Source organism: Macaca mulatta, chromosome 1 (genome assembly GCF_049350105.2).
Source record: "Macaca mulatta isolate MMU2019108-1 chromosome 1, T2T-MMU8v2.0, whole genome shotgun sequence".
Classification (NCBI taxonomy): domain Eukaryota; kingdom Metazoa; phylum Chordata; class Mammalia; order Primates; family Cercopithecidae; genus Macaca; species Macaca mulatta.
The window spans coordinates 164704417-164725933 of record NC_133406.1 but is presented as its reverse complement, the minus strand read 5'-3'; the positions used below and the strand labels follow the sequence as shown (position 1 = coordinate 164725933).

The following is a 21517-nucleotide window of genomic DNA, read 5'->3' as shown; positions in this document are numbered from 1 at the left end:
ATTCAAAGCCTACAATTTAATTGTCTTTAGTGCATTCACAGAGTTGTACAACCATCACCACAGTCAATTTTAGAACATTTTAATCATCCCCAGAAGCAATCCTGCACCTACTAGCAATAACTTCCCATTCCTTCTAACCCCCTTTCCCCAGCCTTAGATAACCACTAATCTATTGTCTGTCTCTACAGATTTACCTATCCTGTACATTTTATATAAATGGAACATTTTAATATGTACAGGTAGTCTTTTGTGACTGGATTTTTTAACTTAGCATAACGTTTTCAAGTTTCATGTTGTAGCATTTATCAATACTTTATTCTCTTTATTGACAAATAATATTACATTGTATGGATATAACACATTTAGTTTATTGATTTATCAGTTGATGGATATTTAGGTTTTTTTCACTTTTGACTATTATGAATAATGCTATGAATATTTGTGTGCAAGTTTTTCTAGGTACATACATTTTCATTTGTCTTGATATATATCTAGGAATGGTATTGCTGTGTCATGTGATAACTCTGTTTAATAATTTGAGGAACTGCCAGATTGTTTTGCAAAGTGACTTTATCATTTTAGGTACCCACCAGCAGTGTTTGAGGGTTCTGATTTCTCCACATCTTTGCCAAGAGTTGTTATTATCTTAGTTTTTGATTCTAGTGAGCCTGTTGGGTGTCTCATGGTTTTGGTATGCATTTCCATGATGACTGACAATGTCGAGTATCTTTTTATATGCTTATTGGCCATTTGTACCTTCCTTGGAGAAATATTTATTCATATTATTTGCCCATTTTAACTTGGGTTGTTTGTATTTTTATTTCTGAGTTGTAAGAGTTCTTTATGTGTTTTGGATACCAATCCCTTATTGTATATATGATTTGCAGATATTTTCTCCCATTCTGTGGGTTGTCTTTTCACTTTCTTGATTATATTCATGTTAATCCCCTACCAGAAAAATGAATACTTAACTCTTTTTTCTTCCTTATCTCCCATAAACACAGATACTTACATCCCTACTTTTCATCACCCAGTATTATTATAACAGTTTTAGTTAGATAAAAATTATTATGAAAATTAGTATGTTATACAGAGCTGAGCCTGCATGACTTTTTGTGGGCTTTTCCCCAGAAATTAGTAACTACTTTTCTTTTCCTTTTTTTTTTTTTTTTTTTTTTTGAGATGGAGTTTCACTCTGTCACTCAGGCTGGAATGCAGTAACGTAATCTTGGCTCACTGCAACCTCCGCCTCCCGGGTTCAAGCGATTCTCCTACCTCAGCTTCCCAAGTAGCTGGGGTTACAGGCACCCCCCCCATGCCTGGCTAATTTTTATATTTTTAGTAGAGATGGGTTTCACCATGTTGGTCAGGATGGTCTCAAACTCCTGACCTCATGTGATCTTCCTGCCTCGGCCTCCCAAAGTGCTGGGGTAACAGGCATGAGCCACCACACCTGGTCTGAATTTTTTTATTGTTAGATTCAAGTTACACAATATTGGCAGAAATATCACAGAAGTGATGACGTGTTCTTCTCATTGCATCTTCTTATATGGCACATAATTTTGATTTGTCTCATTATGATGATAAGTTTGTATACTTGGTTGAGATGGTGTAAAATTGCTGTACAATTATGATTTCCCCCATTTCATTAATAAGTACTTTGTGGGGAGGTAGCTTGAAACCATGTAACTATTTTGCTCTTCTTTCAATTTATCCAACTTTCTATTTATGTGTATATGTATTTAATCCATATGGACTGATGATTTTATATTCAATTGGTTATAGTCTATTACTGTCAATATTTATTTTGATTCTCACATTGTCTCAGATTTGACCTGTGCAAACCTCTTCTAATTTGCTTCTATGCTCTTTGGAAATGCATCCACAGTTCTTTGAGAACTTTATCATTTTCTGCCTCAAGAAAATAAGCCAGGCTTATCTTGTACTTTCCTTGGTAGCCTTTGAATCAACTATTTCTTCCAGGAGTCCTGGTTCATTTTAGTGAGGAATGGTATTAGAAATCAAGATATGAGCACCAGGTGTACTTATTGCTATTGGGGTATCACCGTTCTAAAACCCCTCATGGCTAGGGAATAAGTGTGTGTGTGTGTGTGTGTGTGTGTGTATGCGCATAAATATAGATATTGACCTCTATATTTATTTCTGTATTTATCTATACAAAATAAAATTATGTGTTTGTACCAATACTTCCAATTTCAATTTACCATCACAGGGTTCATACTAGTTTTCTCTCTTTCCGTATTAGTAACGCTCTTCTCTGTCAATGAAAAACCTGATGAGAAATCCTATTATCCAATGAGCAGTCCTCATTATTCTTAATATATTAATATATTTGATATATTCAGGTGAAATACCAATCTCCTACTTCTGCCACTCCCTCCCCCATGCAGATACCATCTTCACTCTGCCTATGCTCTAGTACTCCCTGCTGAACGGTCTTCCTATGCAGAAATCCTTCTTACCTCTCTCGGGCTCAAGCTGCCCTTCTATGCAGCCTACTTGGAATCCAGAACTGTGTCAGAGTTTCCCTCTTCCATCAGGCGGTTAGCCTGATGTTCATATTCAGGCTCATATACCCTTGCTAGGTAGACCTTTAGTTTAGATGCCTTCCTGGCCTCCTGTGCTGTACCACCCCTCCGTCCTTTCTCTGCTCTGGCTTTACCTCCCCCACACCAACGATGCTCTCTTCTTCCTATTTGGGCCGTAACAACTAATACTACATCACATTGTTCGTATTAAAATAAAATGATTTTTCAGTATATATGGAGGGTTCTTCACTTTATTTTTGAAGATGTTGCTAGCCTAACCTTTTTATTCTTTGCATTTGTTTAACAGTATTGTTGGAATCAGTAAATGTTTTAGGATTTTCAGACACTTAAACATGAATAATCAATATAAATATAAACAAAGTACCACAGTTAACGTTTATGATCTTTTGCCAGATGTCACTGCTTTGGATGATATTTTTGAATGAAAAATATCTTAAATACTTAAAGAACAGTTTTTACTTATAAATAGCATATTTTACATAGAAAAATGCAATGCAGTTTAATAGAGCAAGAAATGGCTACTTTACATAGATAATTAGTATTTGTATTAGTTTAGTTTTTTTTCTTTCTTTCTTTTTTGAGACAGAGTCTCACTCTGTTGTCTAAGCTGGAGTGCAGTGGTGTGATCATAGTTTACTTTAGCCTTGACCTCCCTGGCTTATGCGATCTTCCTACCTCAGCCTCCTGAGTAGCCAAGACCACAGGCATGTGCTACCACACCCAGCTAATTTTTAAGTGTTTTGTAGAGATGGGGTATTGCCTTTTTGCCAAGGCTTGTCTTGAACTCCTGGGCTCTAGCAATCCTCCCATCTTGGCCTCCCGAAGTACTGAGTTTATGGGTGTGAGTCACTATGCCTGACCTGTATTAGTTTTCCAAGGCTGTGTAACAAAACACTATGAACTGCACATCTTAAAATAATAGAAATTTATTGTCTTACAGATTTAGAGGCTGATAATCTGAAATCAAGGTGTTTTAGGGCCATGCTGTCTCTGAGAAACCTGTAGGGGAATCCTTTCTTGCCTCTCCCTAGCTTTTGGTGATTTGTTTACAATTATTGCCATTTCTTGGCTCGAATCTTCTAAACTCCAATCTGTGTTTCCTCATCAAAGGGTGGTCTCCCTGTGTGTCCACATGTTCACATGGCTGTCTTTGTATGACATCAGTATTACTGGATTGGGGGCCTACCCCACTCCAGTATTACATCATTGTAACAATTACCAACTTCTGGAATGACCCTATTTCCAAATAAGACCACATTTTGAGGTACTGAGGGTTAGAACTTCAACAGAATTTTTTGGGGGGAAACATAATTCAACCTTTAACAGTGTATAAGCAAAGGCTGTGTTTCTATTTTACTATAAGAAAGAATTAATCTGATTGCTGTCAGATTATACCTCGCAGCAATCTCTTTATTGTCAATTTATATAACATATAGTATTATACAGTCACACAGTTTCATACACTGTCACTAGTTACAGGAATTAGTAATATACATCTTTTTGCACTAGACCATTTCTGGTTAAATTAGGAAAAAATATCACTTTGACCAACTAGTTTTCTGAGAAATATCTGTGAATAGCTTGCCTGCTTCTATACTCAGTTTGACTATCAGATTTTAGAAAAGTTCTCTGGTCTAGGTTTAAGGTAATTCAGCATACTAAGAATCTGGGACCTTTTTTTCTGTTCAGAAAAAAAAAATTATAATTGGTGCCATAAGGTTTTTAAGGGTCAATGTTACTTCACATCCTTTTTTTGTTTGTTTGTTTTTGTTTTGTTTTTTTTTATATACTTTAGGTTCTGGGTTACATGTGCAGAACGTGCAGTTTTGTTACATAGGTATACACATGCCATGGTGGTTTGCTGCACCTATCAACCCGTCACCTACATTAGGTATTTTTCCTAATGTCATCCCTCCCCTAGCCCCCCACCCCCCATAGGCCCCGGTGTGTGATGTTCCCCTCCCTGTGTCCATGTGTTCTTTGTTCAACTCCCACTTATGAGTAAGAACATGCGATGTTTGGTTTTCTAATCTTGTAATAGTTTGCTGAGAATAATGGTTTCCAGCTTCATCTGTGTCCCTACAAAGCACATGAACTCATCCTTTTTTATGGCTGCATAGTATTCCATGGTGTACATGTGCCACATTTTCTTAATGTGGACATTTGGGTTGATGGACATTTGGGTTGGTTCCAAGTCTTTGCTATTGTGAATAGTGCCACAATAAACATACATTTACATGTGTCTTTATCACAGAATGATTTATAATCTTTTGGGTATATGCCCAGTAATGGGATTGCTGGGTCAAATGGTATTTCTTGTTCTAGATCCTTGAGGAATTGCCACACTGTCTTTCACAATGGTTGAACTCATTTACACTCTCACTAACAGTGTAAAAGCACTCCTATTTCTCCATATCCTCTCCAGCATCTGTTGTTTCCTTACTTTTTAATGATCACCATTCTAACTGGCATGAGATGGTATATAGTTGTGGTTTTGATTTGCATTTCTCTAATGACCAGTGATGATGAGCATTTTTTCATATATCTGTTGGTTGCATAAATGTCTTCTTTTGAGAAGTGTCTGTTCATATCCTTTGCCCGTTTTTTGATGGGGTTGTTTGCTTTTTTCTTGTAAATTTGTTTAAGTTATTTGTAGATTCTTGATATTAGCCCTTTGTCAGATGGATAGATTGCAAAAATTTTCTCCCATTCTGTAGGTTGCCTATTCACTCTGATGATAGTTTCTTTTGCTGCACAGAATCTGTTTAGTTTAATTAGATCTCACTTGTCAATTTTGGCTTTTGTTGCCATTGCTTTCAGTGTTTTAGATGTGAAGTCTTAGGCCATGCCTATGTCCTGAATGGTATTGCCCAGGTTTTCTTCTAGGGTTTTCATGGTCCTAGGTCTTATGTTTAAGTCTTTGATCCATCTTGAGTTTATTTTTATATAAGGGTAAGGAAAGGGCCTAGTTTCAGTTTTCTGCATATGGCTAGCCAGTTTTCCCAACACCACTTATTAAATAAGGAATCTTTTCCCCGTTGCTTGCATGTGTCAGGTTTGTCAAAGATCAGATAGTCGTACATGTGTGGTGTTATTTCTGAGGCTTCCATTCTGTTCCATTGGTCTATATATCTGTTTTGGTACCAGTACCATGCTGTTTTGGTTACTGTATCTTTGTAGTAAAGTTTGAAGTCAGGTACTGTGATGCCTCCAGCTTTGTTTTTCTTGCCCAGCATTGTCTTGGCTATGAGGTTCAATATGAACTTTAAAGTAGTTTTTTCCAATTCTGTGCAGAAAGTCAGTAGTAGCTTGATAGGGATAGCATGGAATCTATAAATTACTTTAGGCAGTATGGCTATTTTCGTGATATTGATTCTTCCTATCCATGAGCATGGAATATTTCTCCATTTGTTTGTGTCCTCTCTTACTTCCTTGAGCAGTGGTTTGTAGTTCTCCTTGAAGAGGTCCTTCATATCCCTTGTAAGCTGGATTCCTAGGTATTTTATTCTCTTAGTAGTAATTGTAAATAGGAGTTCCTCTCTTCCTATTTGAATACCCTTTATTGCTTTCTCTTGCCTGATTGCCCTTGCCAGAACTTCCAATACTATGTTGAATAGGAGTGGTGAGAGAGGGCATCCTTATCTTGTGCCAGTTTTCAAAGGGAATGCTTTCAGTTTTTGCCTATTCAGTATGATATCGGCTGTGGGTTTGTCATAAATAGCTCTTATTATGTTGAAATACATTCCATTGATACCCACTTTATTGAGAGCTCTTAGCATGAAATGCTGTTGATTTTTGCTGAGGGCCTTTTCTGTATCTATTCAGATAATCATGTGGTTTTTGTCGTTGGTTCCGTTTTTGTGATGGATTATGTTTATTGATTTGTGTATGTTGAACCGGCCTTCCATCCCAGGGATGAAGCCGACTTGATCATGGTGGATAAGCTTTTTGATGTGCTGCTGGATTCGGTTTGCCAGTATTTAATTGAGGATTTTTGCATTGATGTTGATCAGGGATATTAGCCTAAAATTCTCTTTTTTTGTTGTGTCTTTGCCAGGCTTTGGTATCAGGATGATGTTGACCTCATAAAATGAGCTAAGGAGGATTCCCTCTTTTTCTACTGATTGGAATAGTTTCAGAAGGAATGGTCCTAGCACCTCTTTGTACCTCTGGCAGAATTCAGCTATGAATCTGTCTGGTCCTGGACTTTTTTTGGTTGGTAGGCTATTAATTATTGCCTCAATTTCAGAACCTGCTATTGGTCTATTCACAGTTTCAACTTCTTCCTGGTTTAGTCTTAGGAGGGTGTAGGTGTCCAGGAATTTATCCTTCTAGATTTTTTTCTAGAATTTCTTCTAGATTTTCTAGTTTATTTGCATAGAGGTGTTTATAGTATTCTCTGATGATAGTTTGTATTTCTGTGGGATCAATGGTGATATCCACTTTATCATTTTTTATTGCATCTATTTGATTCTTCTCTCTTTTATTCTTTATTAGTCTTGCTATTGGGATATCTCTTTTGTTGATCTTTTCAAAAAACCAGCTCCTGGATTCATTGATTTTTCAAAGGATTTTTTGTGTCTCTATGTGCTTCAGTTCTGCTCTGATTTTAGTTATTTCTTATCTTCTACTAGCTTTTGAATTTGATTGCTCTTACTTCTCTAGGTCTTTTAATTGTGATGTTAGGGTGTCAATTTTAGATCTTTCCTGCTTTCTCTTGTGGGCATTTAGTGCTATAAATTTCCCTCTACACACTGCTTTAAATGTGTCCCAGAGATTCTGGTATGTTGTGTCTTTGTTCTCATTGGTTTTGAAGAACATCTTTATTTCTGTCTTCATTTTGTTATTTACTCAGTAGTCATTCAGGTGCAGGTTGTTCAGTTTCCATGGAGTTGTGCAGTTTTGAGTGAGTCTCTTAATCCTGACTTCTAATTTATTGCACTGTTGTCTGAGAGGCAGTTTGTTGTGATTTCTATTCTTATACATTTGCTGAAGAGTGTTTTACTTCCAATTATGTGGTTGATTTTAGAATTAGTGTGATATGATGCTGAGAAGAATGTATATTCTGTTGATTTGGGGTGGAGAGTTCTGTAGATGTGTATTAGGTCTGCTTTGTTCAGAGCTGAGTTCAAGTCCTGGATATCCTTGTTAATTTTCTGTCTCGTTGATCTGTCTAATATTGACAGTGGGGTGTTAAAGTCTCCCATTGTTATTGTGCAGGAGTCCAAGTCTCTTTTTAGGTCTCTAAGGACTTGCTTTATGAATCCAGGTGCTCCTGTATTGGGTGCATCTATATTTAGGACAGTTAGCTCTTCTTGTTGAATTGATCCCTTTACCAATATGTAATGGCCTTCTTTGTCTCTTTTGATCTTTGTTTGTTTCAAGTCTGTTTTATCAGAGACCAGGACTGCAACACCTGCTTTATTTTGCTTTCCATTTACTTGGTAGATCTTCCTCCATCCCTTTATTTTGAGCCTCTCTGTGTCTTTGCATGTGAGATGGGTCTCCTGAATACAGCATACCAATGGGTCTTGATTGTTTATCCAACTTGCCAGTCTGTGTCTTTTAATTGGGGCATTTAGCCCATTTACATTTAAGGTTAACATTGTTATATCTGAATTTGATCCTGTCATTATGATGCTAGCTGGTTATTTCACCCATTAATTGATGCAGTTTCTTCATAGCGTTGATGATCTTTACAATTTGGCATGTTTTTGCAGTGGTTGGTACCCCTTATTCCTTTCCATGTTTAGTGCTTCATGCAGGAGCTCTTATAAGGCTGGCCTGGTGGTGACAAAAATCTCTCAGCGTCTGCTTGTCAGTAAAGGATTTTATTTCTCCTTCACTTGGGAATCTTAGTTTGGCTGGATATGAAATTCTGGGTTGAAAATTCTTTAAGAATGTTGAATATTGGCTCCCACTCTCTTCTGGCTTGTAGGGTTTCTGCTGAGAGATCTGCTGTTAGTCTGATGGGCTTCCCTTTGTAGGTAACCTGACCTTTCTCTCTGGCTGCCCTTAACATTTTTTCCTTCATTTCAACCTTGGTGAATCTGACAATTATGTGTCTTGGAGTTGCTCTTCTTGAGGAGTATCTTTGTGGTGTTCTCTGTACTTCTTGAATTTGAATGTTGGTCTATCTTGCTAGATTGGGGAAGTTCTCCTGGATAATATCCTGAAGAGTGTTTTCTAACTTGGGCCATTCTCCCCATCACTTTCAGGTACATCAATCAAATATAGATTTGGTCTTTTCACATAGTCCCATATTTCTTGGAGGTTTTGTTTGTTTCTTTCCACTCTTTTTTCTCTAACTTGTCTTCTCTTTTTATTTCATTAATCTGATCTCCATTCATTGATACCCTTTCTTCGCTTGATCGAATCAGCTATTGAAACTTGTGTATGCTTCATGAAGTTCTTGTACTGTGGTTTTCAGCTCCATCAGTACATTTAAGCTCTTCTCTACATGATTATTCAAGTTAGCCATTCGTCTAACCTTTTTTCAAGGTTTTTAGCTTCCTTTTGATGGGTTGGAACATGCTCCTTTAGCTCGGAGAAGTTTGTTATTACTGACCTTCTGAAGCCTACTTCTGTCAACTTGTCAAACTCATTCTCCATCCAGTTTTGTTCTCTTGCTGGTGAGGAGTTGTGTTCCTTTGGAGGAGAAGAAGTGTTCTGGTTTTTGGAATGTTCAGCCTTTCTGCTCTGGCTTCTCCCCATCTTCATGGTTTTATCTGCCTTTGTTCTTTGGTGTTGGTGACCTATGGATGGGGTTTTGGTGTGGATGTCCTTTTTGTTGATTTTGATGCCACACCTTTCTCTTTGTTAGTTTTCTTTCTAACAGACAGGCCCCTCAGCTGCAAGTCTGTTGGAGTTTGCTGGAAGTCTACGCCAGACCCCATTTGCCTGGATATCACTAGTGGAGGCTGCAGAACAACAAATATTGCTGCTTGATCCTTCCTCTGGAAGCTTTGTCCCAGAGGGACACCCGCCTGTATGAGGTGTCTGTTGGCCCCTACTGGGAGGTGTCTCCCAGTTAGGCTATATGGGGATCAGCGACCCACTTGAGGAGGCAGTCTGTCTGTTATTGGAGCTTGAATGCCGTGCTGGGAGAATCACTGTTCTCTTCAGAGCTGTCAGGCAGGGATGTTTAAGTCTGGAGAAGCTGTCTGCTGTCTTTTTTTCAGATATGCCCTGACCCCAGACGTGGAATCTAGAGAGACAGTAGGCCTTGCTGAGCTGCAGTGGGCTCCACCCAGCTGGAGCTTCCCTGCTGCTTTGTTTACACTGTGAGGGGAGAACCGCCTACTCAAGCCTCAGCAATGGCAGAGGACCCTCCGCCTGCCAAGCTCCCATGTCCCAAGTTGATCTCAGACTGCTGCGCTACCAAGGAGCAAGTCTCTGTGGGCGTGGGACCTGCTGAGTCAGGCATGGAAGGGGATCTCCTGGTCTGCCAGTTGTGAAGACCATGGGAAAAGCACAGTATTTGGGCAGGAGTGCTCTTCCAGGTACAGTCACTCACAGCTTCCCTTGGCTAGGAAAGAGAAATCCCCTGACCCCTTGTGCGTCCCAGGTGAGGTGATGCCCCACCCTGTTTTGGCTTGCCCTCCATGGGCTGCACCCACTGTCCAAGCAGTCCCAGTGAGATCTACCAGATACCTCAGTTGGAAATGCAGAAATCACCTGTCTTCTGCATCAGTCTCGCTGGAAACTGTAGACCAGAGCTGTTCCTATTTGGCTGTCTTGGAAGTGTGGTCCACTTACCATCCTTTAAACTAAGGAAAACTTTAGTTTTGGGAGAATCGGTCAGAATTGTAAATGTTTTTCTCACCATTGTATTTCTGTCCTTTGTGGAGGCTTTTTGTTAGACTTTACAGATCAGATTTAGTAACCTTTAGGAAAACTTAAGCAATATATTTAACTTTATACATGATTCATGGCTTTCATTATTTCTTATAATGTTTCTGTTATCATTTTTTTAACCGTCTGAAAATAGGTTTTAAAGGGCTCTTTTCTTATTTAATATAAGCACAAATCTCTTAATTAAATACAGTATTTACTGAGTTCAGACTTGTGCTGGTTAAACTGAATGATTTGCTAAAACTTGTGAATGAACTAAATGCTTTCAGATAATTTTCAGTAAGAAATTGTTTGCCTAAGATAAGTTCTTATTCTTTCTTTTTAAGAATATTGATTTCTAGAAAATGCATGTTTCTGATCATAAATGTTGACTAAAAATAAAGCTTAAATTTCTTATCTTAACACAATTTTCTTTCTATACAGTATCTATAACCATAGCACTTAATATATTGCATTAAGAATATTTGTGTTTCCCACTATAAATGCTTAAAATACTTTCCCCAACATTTGAAAAATTTATATTAAACATATTTTTCTAAGTTTTATCATGAGTTTTTTGCATCATTTTGAGTAACTTTTTTTTAAATGATTTCAGACTGCCATATATAGAGTATCTGAAGTATATGACTCCTTTGATTTATTCTGTGATTCATTTTAGTAAGTATTGTTATAAGTGCTAAAATACAGTAAGAATTATAGCTCTGATCCAGAAAAATTTATACTCTGATGTTATATTTGGGTAAAAATAAAATAAGCAATTACAGCATAGTATTATCTAGAACTGCAAGGGATCTGAGATTCTACCCTACTTGCAAACTAGCTAGTTGGCCTGCCATAGTTTCTTAGATGCTGACAGAAGGCACAAGATGCTTAAGTCAAAGAGAAATTCAAACATGCTGTTATCACTTCTTAAAAAAATACAAAATGGCTTTTTTTGCTTGTTTTTACTTCCCCCTCTACTTTTCTTCTGTTTCTCTGTAAAGCAATATTTTTCGGAAGGATTATCTATAACTGATATATCTAATTTTGCTTATTTTCTCTCCAAACCTATTCCAAACAAATCTTTGCCTCACCAGTCCACTGGAAGGATTATCTGTAATTGGTGTATCTAATTATGCTCCTTTTCTCAAAGCCACCCATGATTTCCATATTGCTGAATCCAGTGGTTAATGGCAGCGCTCATCATGCTTGACCTAGCAGCAAAATTTGACTCAGATGAACACACTCATTTCCCATTTTCTTCTTTTGCCTTCCATAAGAGTACTCTTTTCTTTCTACCTTCTTGTTTATTATTATTTTTAGCCTTTTTTAAAGTAACAAGAAATAATATATAGTACAGAAAACTGTACAAAATAAAAATGTAGTGCTACGTTGATTTATCACAAAGTGAACATTCATGTAACAACCACTCACGTAAAGAAATAGTTATCACCAATACCTCAAAAATTCCCCTTCTTCTCCTTGCCATCCGTTATTTTCTACCTGTCTCCAAAAGGAAACCACTTTTAGTAATCATTTCCTTTGCTTTATAATTTAGTTTGACCTGATCTATTAAAAACTTTATATATAAAGGAATTATTCAATGCATATTTTTTATGCCTGACTTCTTTGAGTCAACATTATATTTGTGAGATTTAACCATGTTGTTTCAGGTAGCTTTAGGTCATTTATTTTCACTGCTATATGATATTCCACTGTATATGAATATGCCATTATTTATCCATCTCATTATCCATTTATCCATTTATTATTCATTTATCCATTTCAACTCAACTTTTGAGTTGCTGACAGCTTTGCAATAAAAAATAATACTGCTAAGCAACCTTGTACCCATCTCTTAATGTAATTGTACATATGTTTTTATTTGGTATATAGTTAGGAGTGGAATTTCTGAGTCATGGCGTATGCATATATTCAACTTTGGTAGATAATGTCAAAATGTTTTTCAAAATGGTTTATCAATTTACCCTCCCATCAATGTATGAGAACTCCAATTTGTCTTCCCCAAACCAGATATTACTGATTGTAAAATTTTAGCCATAGCGTTTTGATAAGCAGTGGTTTTAATTTGCATTTTCCTATTAATGAGGTTGAGCATCCTTTCACATGTATATTGACCATTTGAATATCTTCTTTTGTCAAAATATTGCTCGGGATTCTTACTTATTTTTCTATTGGGTGTATCTGCTTTTGTGATTTGTGGAGCTTCTTTTCACATATTAGATATAAGCCCTTTTTTGGTTATGTGTGTTGCAAATATTTCTTCCCACTTTGTAGTTTAATTTGCACTGAGTATTGTGGGATAGATGCTGTTGCTATGCTACCCACGTTGCCTTGGTATTCACTTTTGTGCAGGAAGACTTCTTGCTTGAAGCAGCTGAGACTCTGCTTTTGGAAGACATTCTCTGGCCATAAGAGAGGCTGGAGGGTATTAGGGAATTGATGCCCTGGCAGCAGCTCTTAACCAACACTGAATAGGAGTTGATGAATAAATACCCCATTTTCCTTACCTCTGGAGATAGCTTCTGAAACTTACTCTATGCCATCTCTCAGATGTCTCCATTACATCTGAGAGATGGAGACAAATTGGTAACTTGATCATTAATGTCTCCTGTACTGGTATTCTTTCCTTCTCTGTCTTACTTCCCCACCCCCTTGCCTGTTTTTGCTGGAATTACTTTTTAAAATAAATTATTTGCTCTCAAATTCTAGTTTCTCAGAGTTGACTTTTGGAGAACCTAACTTGACTTAGTAATATCTTTTGATAAATAGAAATTTGTAATTTAAATGGATCTAGTTTATCAATTTTTTTTCCCTTCATAGTTAGTGTTTGCTATGTCCTGCATAAGAAGTCTTTACCTACTCTAATATCTTGATTGTACCCATGGAATTTTGATCTATGAAGGTGATTGAATGGTAACATGGAGATACTAATGCCATTGTTTATTACTTAAAGTTCCCAAGAGGAGAGGGCATGTCAGGCAGGACCACCTGGGGATGTACTAGGGTTGATTGAGAGGCAGAAGGAGCAAGGAGATACATGGGCAAAACCCCTTATTACTACAGTACCAGGAAGTTGCTAGGTAGGGAAGTCGCCTATTGGTCAGGAAGTAAAACACAGATGTTGAAGTTTGTGATTGGGGGTTTCGTAATATGATTTTCACATGCCTGCAAAGGCCAGACTGTAAGGGAGATGTAAACAACTTTAGCTATTAGTTTCATCATGTGATTAATGGATGCCAAATCATCAATTACAAAATCTATAAAAGTTAATTAGAACACACAAGGCCATGAAGATATTCTTCTTTATTAATTCCAGATATTTTATTGTTTTACCTTTTATGCTTAGTTCTACAATCCTTCTGGAATTAATTTTTGTGTGTAGGTTGAGGGAAGGGCCATGTTTCCTTTTTTCCCATATGAATTCATAATTCTACTGGTACTGTTTATGGAAAAGACTCTCCTTTCCCCACTGTTCTGCAGTCAACCTTCGCCGTAAATCGAGTGCCCATATATATGCTTAGCTCTGTTTCTAGACTCTTTATTCTGTTCCATTGGACTCTCTGTTTTTATGTCAATACCATCATTTCTTAATTACTGTAATTTTATTAGAAGTTGACATTCATTACAGTTAGTCTTTCCAACTTGTTCTTCTTCAATGGTGTGTTAGCTATTTTTGGAATTATCCCCCCGCCCTTTTTTGAGACAGGGTTTCACTTCATCACCCAGGCTGGAGTGCAGTGGTGTGATCACTGCTTACTGCAGGCTCAACCTCCTGGGCTCAGGTGGTCCTCCCACCTCACCCTTTGTGTAGCTGGACCACAGGCATGTGCCACCACACCCAGCTAATTTCTAATTTTTTTTTTTTTTTTTTGTAGAGACAGAGTTTTGCCATGTTGCACAGGCTGGTCTCAAACTCTTGAGCTCAAGTGATCCTCCTACCTCAGACTCCCAAAATGCTGGGATTACAGACATGAGCCATTACTCCTAGCATGAATTATTCTCCTTTAGCGATAGTGATGATAGTTGTTTTCTGTAGCATATTTTATTTATTTTTAACCTTCCAGTTAGTTTCAGAGATCCATTGTAAGAGAACATGACATAACCCATTTGGGGCTAGCAACATTTATTATGGATTTTTTTCTAAATTGATACATATGGTCACAGAACAGTCCCGGTATTGTGCAGTGGGGCTATAAACCAGGATACTTCAAAAAGAAACATCTGGCTAGGCGTGGTGGCTCATGCTTGTAATCTCAGAACTTTGGGAGGCCAAGATGGGTGAATCACCTGAGGTCAGGAGTTTGAGACCAGCCTAGCCAACATGGTGAAACCCCGTCTCTATTAAAAAAGAAAAAAAAGGAAACATCTTCATATCAAGTACATTATGTCATAATTGTAGTATCCTAAAACTCTACTTCATCTGTCAGTATTAGTAAATTAGTCCAGACACAGGATCATTCCTCATTCCTCCAGGTTGGGTAATACTGCTCAACTCTAGAGTGCAATTTAATTTATATAAAATTTATTAATAAAATTTGGAATGTCGATGTAGCTTTATTTTGGCAAACTATAATTCCTAGCAGATTTATGAAAATAGTTTTACTTGAATAAACAGGAACCAATGAGGGAAATCCATGTTGTTCTATAACTATCTGCGAGGTTTGGATTCAGCCTTTTAAAATATCATCTATCTACAAATACTCTTTGTGCCTTTTTCAGTTAATATTACTCTCTTGGTGCTGCTCAGGATTGGACTGCATCTCCTTTTGCTATTCAGTTTAAATTGAACCCAAGAGATTGAAATAGAAATGAAAATTGGATACAATGAGATAAACTCTTCTCATTTTCAGACTTTTGGGAAAATAGTGCACTAGGTTAATTATGGTGGGCCAATAATTTTTTATCATTCTTTAGGCTTGCATTGTGGCTAGGCTGATATATAAAAATATATGGAATATGCGAAGAGTAAGAATGTTCAAGAGGAAAACCCATTATTCTATTAAATACTTACTTATGGTGTCCATCCAAATTTGGGTTTTTATCTTAACAGGTCAATGCTGCTGAATCAAAGATAACAAATTTAATATACTTGAAACATACCTTGGAACTTGTGGATCCTTTAAAGGTAATTTATATGTGTGTGTATCATACAAAACATGTCCAGCATTATTTTTTAACTTTTTGTTCAGAAAAAATTTCAAACTCAGGGAAAATTGCAAGAATAACATGGCGAATTCCCCATACTTTTTCTCCTTGTACATACTTTACACACACATACACATTATTAGCCTTATTACACTTACTGAACCATTTGAGAATAAATTGCAGTACCTAAGTACTAAAGTAGTAAGTACTTAGGAGACTAAAGTCTCCTAAAAAAAGATGTTCTCTTATATAATCATAATATTATTACAAATTCAGAATAATTAATATGATGTAATACTATTTTATAATATGTATCCCATACTCAAATTTTTAAAATTGTTCTAATAATGTTCTTTATAGCATTTTTTCCTGATATAGGGTCCAATTCAGGATCATATCTTATATTTAATGCCATGTTTTTTAAAACTCCTTTGAAGTGGAAAACTTTCTCAACCTTTGTTCATGATACTGACATTTTGAAGCATAAGGGTCAATTTTTTAAGTAGAATTTCATTTCCTCAATTTATGTGATTGCTTTCTCCTGATTAAATTCATCTATGCATATTTGGCGTTAATACCCTATGATGTATCCTTTTTAGTACATCACATCAAGAGGCACATCAAGAGGATATCACCAATATCTTGGTGATATTAACTGATCAATTTCTTCACTATAAATTCAGATTTTCTTTTGTGATTAATAAGTTATTAATCTATGGAGAGTTATATTGAGAATGTGTAAATAACCCCATCCTCATCAAACTTCCACTAATTGATTGTAGAATAAGTTGATGACTCTTACCTGAAGTAATTATTACTCTGATGGCTACAAGATGATTATTTTCTCATTAACTTTTAAATACTACACTCTGTAAAACTTGTTTTTGTTAAAGTGATAAAGGGAACTGATTTTGAAAGAGAAATAATGAAAAATATGGAATAATTTTATTATAGAAATTATTCTAATAAATATTAACATGGTTTGGCTGTGTCTCCACCCAAATCTCACCTTAAATTGTAAGAATCCCCACATTTCAAGGGCAGGGCCTAGTGGAGATGATTGAATCGTGGGAGTGGTTTCTCCCATACTGTTCTTTTGGTAGTGAATAAGTCTCACAAGTTCTGATGATTTTATAAAGCAGAGTTGCCCTGCACATGTTCTTCTTGCCTACTGCCATGTAAGATGTTACTTTGCTCCTCATTTGCTTTCTGCCATGATTGTGAGGCCTCCCCAGCTATGTGGAACTGTGAGTCAATTAAACCTTTTTCCTGTATAAATTACCCAATAATGTGTATGTCTTTATTAGCAGCTGAGAACAGACTGATATAGTAAATTTTACCAGTAGAGTGGGGTGCTGCTGTAAAGGTACCTGAAAATATGGAAGTAACTTTGGAATTGGGTAACAGGCAGAGACTGGAACAGTTTGGAGGGCTCAGAAGACAGAAAGTTGTAGGAAAGTTTGAAACTTCCTAGAGACTTGTTGAATGGCTTTGACCAAAATGCTGATCGTGAGAGGGACAACAAGGTCCAGGCTGAGGTGGTCTCAGATGGAGATGAGGAACTTTTTGGGAACTGGAATAAAGGTCACTCTTGCTATGCAAAGAGACTGGCAGCATTTTCCCCTGCCCTGGAGATCTGTGGAACTTTGAACTTGAGAGAGAGGGTATCTGGGGAGAAGAAATTCCTAAGCAGTGAAGCATTCAAGAGGAAGCAGAGCTTAAAAGTTTGGAAAATTTGCAGCCTGAGGATACATAGAAAAGAAAATCCCATTTTCTGGGGAGAAGTTCAAACCAGCTGAAGAAATTCACATAAGTAACAAGGAGGCAAAAGTTAATAATCACCAAGACAATGGGGAAAATGTCTCCAGGTCATATCAGAGACCTTTGTGGCAGCCCCTTCCATTACGGGTCCAGAGGCCTAGGAAGAAAAAATGGTTTTCTGGGCCCCCTTGCTCTGTGCAGCCTAGGGACTTGGTGCTCTGCATCCCAGTTGCTCCAGCTATGGCTAAAAGTGGCCAACATACAGCTTGGGCCATGGCTTCAGAGAATGCAAGCCTCAAGCCTTGGCAGCTTCCATGTGGTGTTGAGCCTGCAGGTATACAGAAGTCAAGAATTGAGGTTTAGGAACCTCCACCTAGATTTCAGAGGATGTATGGAAATGCCTGGATGTCCAGGCAGAAGTTTGCTTCAGGGATGGGACCCTCATGGAGAGCTTCTTTCAGGACAGCACAGAAGGAAAATGTGGGGCAAAAGCCCCCATACAGAGTCCCTACTTGGGCATTGCCTAGTGGATCTGTGAGAAGAGGGCCACTATCCTCCAGACTCCAGAATGGTAGATCCACTGACAGATTGTACCATGCACCTGGAAAAGCCATAGACACTCAACACCAGCCTTAAAAGCAACTGTAGGGTTCACGGGGCTGTACCCTGCAAAGGCACAAGGGTGGAGCTGCTCAAGGCTGTGGGAGCCCACTTCTCGCATCAGTGTGACTTGTATGTGAGACATGGAGTCAAAGGAGATCATTTTGGAGCTTTAAGGTTTGACTGTCCCACTGGATTTTGGACTTACATGGGGCCTGTAGCCCCTTCATTTTGGCCATTTTCTCCTATTTGAAATGGGTGTATTTACCCAATGCCTGTACCCCAGTTGTATCTAGAAAGTAACTAACTTGCTTTTCAGTTTTACAGGCTCATAGGCAGAAGAGACTTGCCTTGTCTCAGATGAGACTTTGGACTGTGGACTTTTGAGTTAATGCCGAAATGAGTTAAGACTTTGGGAGACTCTTTGGAAGGAATGATTGGTTTTGAAATGTGAAGACATGAGATTTGGAAGGGGCCAGGGGCAGAATAATATGATTTGGCTGTGTCCCCACCCAAATTTCACCTTGAGTTATAATAATCCCCACATGTCAAGGACAGGGCCAGGTGGAGATCATTGAATCATAGGGCAGTTTCCCCCACCCTTTTCTCCTGGTAGTGAATAAGTCTCACATGATCTGATGGTTGTTTAAATGGGGAGTTCCCCTGCACATGTTCTTCTTGCCTGCTGCCATGTAAGACATGACTTTGCTCCACATTCACCTTCTGCCATGACTGTAAGGCCTCCCCAGTCATGTGGTATTGTGAGTCAATTAAACCTTTTTCCTTTATAAATTACCCAGTCTTGGGTATGTCTTTCTTAGCAGCATGAGAATGGACTAATACAAATATATATAGTTAAAGTAATGTGGCAAAAGACTTCAAAAATGTCATCACCTTTCTTGTAATGAAATAAATGGAATAAATCACCAGAAAAATATTGAGAGATTTCATGAAACACAAATTTTAAACTTTGGTATGTCAAAAGCAAAGTAAAAGGCAAAGATAGGAAAAATTTATAACAAATGACAGTGTATTAGTCTGTTTTCATACTGCTATAAAGAACTACCCAAGACTGGGTGATTCATAAAGGAAAGAGATTTAATTTACTCACAGTTCAGTATGGCTGGGTAAGCTTCAGGAAAGGTACAATCATGGCAAAAGGAGCGGGGGAAAGAAGGAAACTTTGTTACAAGGCAGCAGGAAAGAGAGGGAATGCAGGAGGAACTACCATACACTTATAAAACAATCAGATCTTGTGAGAACTCACTCACCATCATGAGAATAGCATGAGGGAAACTGCCCACATGATTCAATTACCTCCATCTGGTCTCTCCCTGGAAAAGCAGGGATTGTGGGAACTATAGGGATTTTAATTTATGATGAGATTTGGGTGGGGAGACAAAGCCTAACCATATCAGACAGACAAAATACTAATTTCTGTCATCATAAAACTCATGTAATTTCATAAGAAACTATTGAAAAGCCAATGGAAATATGGAAAATGACCCAAAGAAGGAAATCAAGGTGATTAATAAATAGTACCAAAAATATTAACCTCATTATTAATCGAAGCAATACCAATTAAAATCATAGTTCTTATCTGTCAAAGAAGCAGACATTTTCGTTTATCTTAATAGATGTAACTCATTTCTAATTAGAGATCTATGAGATAGACAACTTATTAAATAGCTGATAAAAATACAAATTTCACGTACTTTACAGGAAATTGTACTGGAAATGTTTATGACCTATATCTTTTGATCCCGTAATACTACTTCTAGAGATTTGTCTGAAAGAACTTTTCAGAAATGTTGGCCAGTATTTATGTCCAACAATGGTATTGTTTATTTATAATTGTTACAGTATTATTTATTTATGTCAGTGAGAAATTGTAAGTAGAGTAGAACTGCAATAATTACAGGAAGAGACTATTTTCTTTCCATAGACTGGAATATTATGAATTATTAAACATTTTTGCCTTGAAAAGTTTTTTATATGTATGATATAGTGTAAGTTGAGCATCCCTAACCGAAAAGTTAAAAATTTTAAATGCTCCAGATTCAGAAACATTTTGAGTACCAATGTGATGTCACAAGTGGAAAATTTTACATCTTGATCTTACATAATGGGTTGCAGGCAAAATGCAGGTACTCAACACAGTTTATTCAGCATCCTCAAGGGAAAAAAGACCCTCCCAGCTCCCTTCATCTGTAATATATCTTTTCTGTGCACTCCCAGATTATTCTCTGCAAACATGCCCACAAAGGGTGATACAATGACACAGTGGCAGGTCAGATGTGCCAATGGCAAGTTTCCATGATGTCCCACATAGGGCCAAGACTGATGTGCATTACTGTTTTTTGCTTATTGCCTGCTTGGTCTAGTGGTTAAGATAAAAAAAAACAAAAAACAAAACAAAGAAAATGTCATAAAGGCCTGCAGTAACAGTGATAAGAAAAAGAGGAATCACTTAAACGTTTATATATAACACAGAAAGTCAAGCTGTTGGAGAAATTGGATAATGGTATAAGTGTGAAAGGTCTTAAAGAAGTGTATGCTGTTCGAATGACTGCCAGATATGACCTAAAGAAACAAACAGATAAACTGTTTGAGTTCTATGCTGAAAGCGATGAATAGAAGCTAATGAAAAATAGAAAAACACTGCATAACATTTTTAAAAAAAAAGAAAGAAAGAATGGGTCCATCTGCTTTGCAGTGAACACATGTCACTTAATGGTATACTGATCAGGAAACAAGTGAAGATGTATCACAATGAAATGAAAATTGAAAGGAACTGTCAATATTTAACAGGCTGGTTGCAGAAATTTAAGAAGAAAATGACATTAAATTTTTTAAGATTTATAGTAATTGAGCATCTGCTGATCATGAAGCATTGGAGAAATTCATTGATGAGTTTGCCAAGGTCATTGCTGATGAAAATCTGATGCCAGAACAAATCGATAATGCTGATTAAACATCATTGTTTTGGCATTATTGCCTCAGAAAGACACTGACTACAGGTGATGAAGCAGCCCCTGTGGGAATTAAGGATGCCAAGGACAGAAAACAACTATGCTGGGCTGTGCTAGTGCAGCAGGCGCATGTAAGTGTAAATGTGCTGTCATAGGTAAAACCTTAGGTCCTCAGTTTTCAAGGAGTGAATTTCTTACCAGTTCATTATTATGCTAACAAAGAGGCCTGAATCACCAGGGACATTTTTTTTTTTTCCAATTGGTCTCACAAACATTTTACATCAGCAGCTCGTGCTCACTGCAGGGAATCTGGATTGGATGATGATTGAAATATCCTGTTACTCCTTGACAACTCTTCTGTTAATCCTCCAGCTGCAATTTTCGTCAAAAATAATGTTTATGCCATATAATTTCCTCTAAATGTGACTTCATTAATTCAGCCATGTGACTGCGATGAGAGTATCCTTAGATCAATGAAGAGTAAATATAAAAACACTTTTTAAAATATTTTTAATTTTTATTTTAGTTTTGGGGGTACATGTGCATGTTTGTTATGTGGGTAAACTTGTGTCTTGGGTGTTTGTTGTACAGATTATTTCACCACCAAGGTAC

The 21517-nt window shown here is 37.2% G+C and overlaps 1 protein-coding gene across 1 annotated transcript in view; it reads left to right on the top strand.

The window, feature by feature from the left end:
* Positions 1–21517, top strand: part of MSH4 (mutS homolog 4) — a 114621-nt gene that overhangs the window by 54503 nt on the left and 38601 nt on the right. The window contains exon 9 of the mRNA XM_015142713.3: positions 15478–15552. Within this exon, the coding sequence (XP_014998199.2) occupies positions 15478–15552 (75 nt within the window). The remainder of the gene's footprint in view (positions 1–15477; positions 15553–21517) is intronic.